Source organism: Cnephaeus nilssonii, assembly GCF_951640355.1.
Source record: "Cnephaeus nilssonii genome assembly, chromosome: 8".
NCBI lineage: Eukaryota > Metazoa > Chordata > Mammalia > Chiroptera > Vespertilionidae > Cnephaeus > Cnephaeus nilssonii.
The window spans coordinates 96,883,506-96,892,692 of record NC_137079.1 but is presented as its reverse complement, the minus strand read 5'-3'; the positions used below and the strand labels follow the sequence as shown (position 1 = coordinate 96,892,692).

Here is a 9,187-nt window from a genome sequence, read left to right as displayed (position 1 = left end):
AAGGTTGTATGGTAAGTTAAATTTATTCAGCCTTTATGGAACAGACAGGCTGAGGGATATCACAGGGCCGTGGTCGGCAAACTGCGGCTCACGAGCCACATGCGGCTCTTTGGCCCCTTGAGTGTGGCTCTTCCACAAAATACCACTGCCTGGGCGAGTCTATTTTGAAGAAGTGGCATTAGAAGAAGTTTAAGTTTAAAAAATTTGGCTCTCAAAAGAAATTTCAATCATTGTACTGTTGATATTTGGCTCTGTTGACTAATGAGTTTGCCGACCACTGCCACATTTAGGGGCATTGGGACTGGAACATTAGGACGAAAGAGATCAGCGGAGGAAGGAGGCAGGGACTGGAGCACCTCTGGCTGTCTTAGTTCCAGAACTCTCCAAGTTCCACAGTGAATTCCCCATCACCATGTTTTCTTACGGCTCTTTGGCCCCTTGAGTGTGGCTCTTCCACAAAATACCACTGCCTGGGTGAGTCTATTTTGAAGAAGTGGCATTAGAAAAAGTTTAAGTTTAAAAAATTTGGCTCTCAAATTTGTATCCACAGTGGATGTAAAGATGATTCCAATCAGTAGAAAAGTCTTCAGCCCAGTAGCCTGTGAGTGTGACACACTGACCCTGGGTCTCCTATGTGGTAATAATGGTTCCCAAAACATACATGAAAAACACAAAAAATATTACAGTATTTGTAATGTCAGTGAGATATTATATAACACAAAGATTTCAGGCATTTACCAACCTATTTAAGGAAAATACTAATCACAATAAAAAAGGTATGGGGCTCAAAAATATTTTAATTAACATAGCAAAACCCAAAAAGCTATCCAACTTGTTAGCAATAGGAGATTGGCAGATTCAGAGTATGACTAAACAGGACACTAAGACATACCTGGTGTGACTGGCACAGACTGGTGTCTGTGACCTAAGAACCCAGCATGAAAAGCTAGCTTCTCCAGAACTTTCATCAACATCTTTTATTAATAAATAAATAATATGAGATTTCATTTCACAATCTCCAGCAATAAGAACCTGAAAGGTAGCCTGAGGGAGCACTGAAGGAATAATTGTTATGTCACATCTGTCTTTGGGAGGGAGCATGCCTGGAAAGAGTCTGGGTGAGCTCTTTACCCTCCTGTCATTCCGTAAAGGGAAATGTAACAAGGAAGGCAGTTCCCTACAGTAAGGCTGAAGAATAACACAAAATAATGGACCATAACCATAGGCTCCTGGCAAAGGTTGCTGACCTGGCATAGTTAGAGCCTGGATTATTTTCTTAAGCAAAGGCTTCCAACAACAAAATACTCAGCAAGTGGACAGTAGACTGTGCTTCTCCATTCTTGATGTAAAGAGTGAGAGTACACATGGCACTGAACACAGGAGAGTGAGAAGAAAACATAAAAGTTAATAGAATTGCAAAGTCATTAGAGTTCATACAGTATGTGTAGGTGGATGAGTGATAAGTCCTGCTCATTGCGTGTGGTTGCTGTAGGTGCAGTGGTGATGGGTCTTAATTATATAGCATTAAGAAAAGGAGAAAAAAAAATGTATTTTTTCTACTTGCCAAAGGTTCATCACAGTGTTATTTATAATTTCAGAAATTTTAAAGGAAATGTCCAAAATTATGGAAGTTTCAAAATAAATGATGGTATGTCTATCCAGCATATATTTATTAAAATTATATTTTAAAAGATAACTTAATAAATTCAGAAAATGTTCACAATCTAATGCTAAGTGAAAACAAATTTCAAAATTTGGTATAACATTTAGTCCAATTTTTTTAAGTATGTAAAGAAAAAAATGAAAAGGAAATTTTTCAAATGTTATCAGCTCCTTCTTCCTTGTAATATTACAGGTGATTTTAATGTTTCTATTTATAATTTATGTGTTTAAAAACTATAATCATAAATATTTATTAGTTATATATTTAAATTTAAAGTTTATATAAGAAGAAAGGATGATAGTTAATTGACACCACAGCATAATTTAAATTTACATTTATACCAAGGAGCATACTGTAGTAATAACTAGCTATCCAAACTGTAGTGAAATACTCATTTAGTCAGTAAATAATCCTTTACGTTCTGTTCACTGAAAAAGGCACCAAGGATTCAGAAATAAAAGTATTAGCCCCAGCTGGAGGAACTCAGGACTGGTGGGGTGGCTGAGAGGAAAACAGACAAATACCCAAGGTGCTCCGTGATAAATGCTCCTCCAGAGGCAGGCCCAAGGTTCTCAGAAACACAAGAGAGGAGGAAAAATCCAGCCACCAGGATTTATGGAAGGTTTTCAGGAGGAAGTGAAATCTGAGTTGAATCTTGAAGGGTGAGTGAAGGAAAAAATCAGATGTTCAATTAAAGGGAATGAATAAGGACTAGAGTTCAATAAGAGCAATAGTTTTTGGTTGTTGTTAATCCTCACCCAAGATATTTTTTCTATTGATTTTTAGAGATAGTGGAAGGGAGGGAGGAAGGGAGAGAATAAAGAGGGGGGAGGGAGAGAGAGAGAGAGAGAGAGAGAGACATGGATGTGAGAGAGACACATTGATTGGTAGCCCCTTGTACGTGCCGCAATCTGGCCTGGGATCGAACCTGCAACCCAGGTACATGCCCTTGATGGAATCAAACACACAACCCTTCAGTGTATGGGCCAAAAGAGAGCAATAGTTTGTATGAAAATCTCTTTTTGCTGAAATCAGTAGAAGAAAGAAGAAAACCTGAACTAAACCAGGAACTATGGAGATGGAGAAACAGAAAAAGATGAAAGCAATGTAAAGGATTTTGGCTTTTAGAATGTTGTAGGTTAAGCCTGGGACTGACCTCTTGGCAAAGCCACAAACAAGTCCCAGCTTAGAGGGCACAGCCCTCTTAGCATAATTAAGCTTGACCTTATGACGCCCCTAGATCTTATCTGGGTAGCTAATTGGCTGTTGGAGGTGCAGCAAGTGCTGCCAAAACAAGTGAAACTCATAAGAACATTGTAACTATGGTGACCACTACCTTGTTTACCTCTGGTTATAAAATAAAATAAAATAAAATAAAGGCTCAGCTTGCCATCTGGATCTTTCTCTGTGGCCTCAGCCAGGCACAGGAGATCCACCTAGACCCAGCTTATTCTCTCTGTCTGTCTTTTCTACATCCTTCGCTGCCCTCCCTCAGGCTCACTGAACCCTTGGCTGTCCTGGCATGGCACATGTGGTGCCCAACACAGGGCCTGAGTTCGGGGGAACTGCAATTGTCAGGTGAAAGGACGCTCCAGTGAAGCAAGTGCAGAAAGCAAAAACGAAGGTAAGGAGCGAAGTTTAGTAATAGCTAGGTGTAAAACATGGGAAATTACGTATCCATGCTTAAGGTTATGCTCCAAGCACGGGGCTGTTGTGTATCAACAGCTTTTTGATTTATTGGATTTTGTAAGTAAAACCTGCCCATGGTTTCCTGAGGAAGGAAAGGTAAATGTAGAGGCATGGGAGAAGGTACGAAAACAACTTCGAGATCATTATATAGCTAAAGGTCCAGGGAGAATTCCTCTCTCTACTTTCAGTTTGTAGTCCCTGATTCGGGACTCCCTAGAGCCCACTCCTGAAAGGGAATGGATGAATGTGGCAGGGGAACTAAGATGGATAGTGGAAGGTTACCAGAGGCTTAATATTGTCACAAAGGTTTGTCTCTCACCAGGAGACTACTTATTATGGAAGTATTTTATTTGCATTTGTGCTGACATTGGACCAGCTACGTTCAAGGAGCAGTATTAGCTGCTGCATTAAAGGAGATTTTACTTGCTGGTCAGCATAAAAAGAAATGGGGCTGCTTTAACTGTGGCAAACTAGGGCATTTTGCTAAAAACTGTAATGCTAGAAACGGAAGTCAGGCTACAGAGAGTGGAAACGAGCAGCCTGGGCTATGTTCAGGATGCAGGAGAGGAAAGCATTGGGCAAATGAATGCCACTCCAAGACTGATATTGATGATCATCCAATGCCCCCTAGGCAGGGAAACTTCAAGCAGGGCCAGCCCCAGTCCCACCAGACAGTAGGGTCTTTGTCCTTGACCCCACTGCAGCCTTTCCAGCTGGCTCAGTAAACCTTAATCATGCCACCCCTGGAAGCACAGGATTGGCAAGCTCTCCCTGGGGTGATAGATCAGGGTTCAGGCAATATCGGAAAGAGCCAATTCTACTCTTAAGCACTATAAGAACAAAAAAAGGGGGAGAAGGATGTTATGGGTTACATTTTTTAAATTACAATGCAGAGGGTTGTACAGCAGCCGAAAGGCATCACTCCTCCAGTACAATAGCCTCCACGGACTTCGCCCGGTGGAAGGATGCACAAACCAGACAAGAGTTTTACCAGATTCAGTAATGATGTGGGGAAGAGACTGTGTTTTGTGTCTTTCCAGAAGGAGCAGAGCAGCCCATCTGGGTGCCAGAGCAATACATGCATCACCACAATAGACCCAGAGAAGCTCCTTGTCCCATCATTCAAAAGACTGAGAGTTGCCCCAATGACAGCAAAGTAGAAAAGGAAGATGATGAAGGCTACGCAAGGGACCAAGGTGCCAACATGGGGTCAGCTGAAGAAGTTAACAGCTGAGACCCAGAAAAGCAGGAAGTGGAAGCTACTCCATCAATAATGTTTCTGGCCATGCTAGCATTGGTTAGCTGCCAGTCTTCTGCAAACTCTTGCGCAGCCAAGTTTGAGGACTCTGAGTAAATCAGCAAAAGAAACTTGCATTTAGTAGAAAGATGTTACTGTTGTTTGATTTCTCTCTTATTTCTGTATTGCATTGGCATTGTTTTGTTAATAGCCATGTCTGGGTTTTGCATTGGCATTATTTTGTTATTGTTTTAATAGTCAGAGCTTTGTCCTTGATGTTTTACTCCAATTATAGTAGCTTAAAAATAAAAAAAAGGGTGAGATGTAGGGAGTGACTATAGGGTTAAGCCTCGGACCTATTGGCAAAGCCACAAACAAGTCCCAGCTGAGAGGGCACAGCCCTCTTAGCATAATTAAGCTTGACCTTATGACGCCCCCTAGAACTTATCTTGGTAGCTAATAGGCTGTGGGAGGTGCAGCAAGTGCTGTCAAAAACAAGTGAAACTCACAAGAACATTATAACTATGGTGACCACTACCTTGTTTACCTCTGGCTATAAAATAAAATAAAGGCTCAGTTTGCCATCTGGATCTTTCTCTGTGGCCTCAGCCAGGCACAGGAAATCCACCTAGACCCAGCTTATTCTCTTTGTCTGTCTTTTCTACACCCTTCACCACCCTCCCTCAGGCTTGCCAAACCCTTGGCTGTGCTGGCACGGCACAGAATGTCTTCTAAATTTTTATCTTGGACACTAGATGGGTGGCAGCATCATTTGGCTAACATAAATAGAAAAAGAAGAGTAGGTTTAGATGGAACATTTTAGAAATATCCATTAATAAGGCAAATGATATATGGCATTAGAACACTATCATTCATTTGTTCTATAAGTTTTTATTGAGCAAGACTGTCAGGGACTGTTCTAGGTGACATACTGGTTAATCAGACAGACAAGGCCTCTGCTCTCACAATGTTCAAGGTTGGCCTGGGAGACAGACAAATAAATAAATAAATAAATAAATAAATAAATAAATAAGAAAATGTGCAGGAGTGATAAATTCTATAAAGAAATTAAACTGGATTCTATGAGGTGACTCAGAAAAGGCCCCTTGTAGGGGCTCATGGAAGATTTGGACAGCATGGAGATGTGATAATAATAGTATTGATGGAAGCATTGATTGAATCTTTTATTTGTGCCATGTGGACTGTTTTCATTTAATCCACAATACAAGACTATAAATAGGTAGTGTTGAGGGGTAGAAATATTGCCAAAATCAACTCTGCCTCCAGCCTCACTCTTAAAGGGCACGAGTCCTTCTGTCTTTAACAAGTTGGGCCTTCAGAGGTGAGGGTTGAACCCCTGGGAAAGAAAATGGTCACCCGGAGCTGCTGAAGCCTGAGGAAAAATGAGGGGCTCCAAGGGGCTGACGAATGAAGCCCAGGAAATGTCATCATTTGAGGGATTAGAAGAGGAGCTATGAGGACAGACACTGAGGCCATATGGAGTATGGTGTGAGGAGAAGACCCAGGGGAGGGTATAGCCTGACAGTCAGGAGACTAGGCAGTGTCAGGAGGAAGGGAATGATCAGCAGGGTCCCATAATCCACATGCTCCAGAAAGGAAAACAGCTGGAATGTCCATCAGATTTAGCAATCGGAAAATTATTGGTGGCCTTGGCAAGACGCATTTCCATGATGTAGTGAGGGAGACCAGATTGCAGTGTTGATAGAAGAATTTTTTCCCAAGAGATACATGGCAGAGGCAGCATGCTTTGTTGTTGTTGTCTTTGCTTTGGTTTTGGTTCGGTTTAAAGAAGGCTGAGACTTAAGGATTGAGCCTATGAGAGGGAGGGGTTAATACTATAGGAGAGAAAGGAAATAACTGATGTAGCAAAATCCTTGTAGGGATGAGAAAAAAAATGGTTAGCAGAGCACGCAGGGTCAAGGACTGGGTCTTGGGTAAGAAGAGATGCACACCGCTTCCCCTGTGATGGGAAGGAAGGTAAGATGGTAGCAGGAGTCAGGAGTTGCCTCATTTCTTTCCTCCTAAGTCAGCAGTGCTGTCATCTGCTCAAGGTGAAGGCTCCTGGGAGGAAGGGAAGGGGTCCTATCTAAGCGTTGCCTTTGAAACGGGCTTGTGGAAAATAGGAGTGGCTGCTGTCTAAAGGCTTGTATAAAAGACTCCCAGGTTTCCATTGAGTTTGAAAACCTTACATCTGTGGCGGCTGTCTCTGCACAGCTGTGAGATTTTCTCCAGCAGGACCAGCAGCCAGATCATGGTACAAGCTGCTCAGGCAGCACCTGCTCTGAGCATATCACTTCAGTCTCATCTAGCTTCTCTCAGACAGTCCTGAACTTCTAGGCCCTCCCACAGTAGAACTAAACCAATTTGCAATGCCAGATTTTTTCTTCAAAGTAGTTATTCAAGGAAAACCCCTAATCTGTGGCTCCTGAATATAAAATATGTACTGAATTAGAAAATAATAGGGGTCCAGGATCTTTAGAGTTCACTGATCAGTCCTGTGTACATAATATTACAACTATTGCTTCAGTTTGATACAATTAGAGATGCTTTATTTTACAAGTTAAATACACATATTCCCTGGGAATGCAATCGTGAAGCATTTTGTTGTTAAACTGTACAGCAGTCACTTCAAGATAACACAGATCTTGTTCCTTGCAAAGCGGTCTGTTACCATGACAGGCATACAGAACAGAGGATGTACTCAAGAGGGTATTTGGCACAGGTCCAGAAAGCAATCTGGATTAGTCTGTAATTGGCTGCCATAGTTTCAAGTCCATTTCTGATCTATGACTTATTGCTTCATAACTGACAATTTCAAAGGTTTACCAGAGTGGCACATAAAAGCTCAATTATTACTCATTCTGAAATGTTTCACTAGTGAACATTTTTGAATATTTAAAATAACAGAATAAAAATAAAATAAGATAATAAAAAATATAACTGCAGAGGGAATACTTCAGGTAGCTAGCTGTTTTTTATACTCCTGAGTCAGTGGTAATTTATATAAAGAGGAAGAATTGGATAGTTTCCTTTAATTTTCAAAGTTTACATGGAGCACCTATCATTTAAAAAGCCAACAAACAACAACATACAAAAATGACAAACCAGCTAAGTAAACTTTGGTCCTTACTTGGCAGTCTGGTACAAAGACATCTAAAAAGAATTGAGATTTAAGCAATTTTACTGTATTAAATAATTCAGAAATTCTCTTGAAATATTTTAGCTCCTCTCACGAAACTTCAGATGTAAATTAATCACATCGTTGAGATACATCAAATGTCATACTTACTTTCTCTAAGGTTCTTCAAGAACTTTAGAAGCAAAACCTGAGAGCAGCAGGGCACTGTGGGGTCTGAGCTAGTACTGACTTCACCTGTGAGTGCGGCTTGGCGCCCAGAAAATAACTGGCAAGCCACCGCCTCAGTGATTTTTTAAAGGGCCAGCACATTTCCTCTTTCTTTCCTGCAGGAATAAGCTAATTTCTAATGATAAGCCTACTTTCTGTTATTGACTAAAATACCTTAAAATTCTTTTTTCAGATTTAGTGTTTTTTTTTCATAATACTTTTCAAACTGCATACAGATTTTAATGCTTTACCAGAGCACAGAAATTTACTTTCTGTAGGATCCCATGATTTGACCTTAATATTTACATGTTATTATCCTCCTACAGAATGACCAAACTATAGTTATATTTTGATTCTCTAAGCCATCTAAATTTGATTATAGATTCCAGCCAGATTATTACTTAATTGATGAAACCAGGAAAAATTAATATATAATACTAGAGGACCCACACTATACTCCAATAAAATCCTCCAAAACTGAGTGGCTGATTTCAGGAAAAAAATATGAGTTATTATAAGCACTAGTTATGACATGGTTTAACATTTTTGTCTGGTTGTGATGGTGGAAGTTCCTAAGACCAAAAATAGAAACTACCCAGGAATGGGAGGAATAAGGTACAGCCCCTGATCTCTGAAGGGAATTTAAAATGGGATGGAAACTCCGTCAGCGGGTCCTTGGGACCAGGCTGTCGGGTTTGGGCTAGGCGGGAAGGAGGGAGGGAACAGAACTCCCGGGGAAGGAGCGGGGCGCTGGACAGTTGGGGGAGGGGGAGGGAGAGGAAGCGGAGGAGCGCGGGCGGACCGCGGGAAAGCGGGGCAGGAGTGGAGCCAGAGCGTGGAAGGAGCTGAGTGTAACCCCGGGGCGCTCTGGGCACCGCGCTCAGGCCCGGCACCGGCCGCCCACCCACCGCGTCGCGCCGGAGGCGGGTCCGGAGCCTCAGTCCCAGTCCGGCATCTGGACTCTCCAGTCGCCCGGAGTGTGAGCGGCGGCCAGAGGGAGTGGCGGCGGGGAGCCCCGGGTAGTTATGAAGACGGATCTAACATGACCGGCAAACGGAAACCTGTCCAGGCGCAGCTGAGGCGGTCCATCAGTGAGCAGCTGCGGGACTCCACAGCCAGAGCCTGGGACCTGCTGTGGACAAACGTCCGGGAGAGAAGGCTGGCAGGTCGGTGCCCGAGACTCCGCACCCGCAGGGGCGGGAGGAGTCGCCACCCACCCGGTCGCCTGCTC

At 42.4% G+C, this 9,187-nt stretch overlaps 1 protein-coding gene across 1 annotated transcript in view; it reads left to right on the top strand.

Moving 5' to 3' along the window:
- The first annotated feature begins 8,834 nt into the window (after positions 1 to 8,834).
- The window catches only part of STARD13 (StAR related lipid transfer domain containing 13), a 260,445-nt gene continuing 260,092 nt past the window's right edge, over positions 8,835 to 9,187 (top strand). The window contains exon 1 of the mRNA XM_079778747.1: positions 8,835 to 9,122. Coding sequence (XP_079634873.1) covers positions 8,999 to 9,122 — 124 coding nt within the window. The 5' untranslated portion in view covers positions 8,835 to 8,998. The remainder of the gene's footprint in view (positions 9,123 to 9,187) is intronic.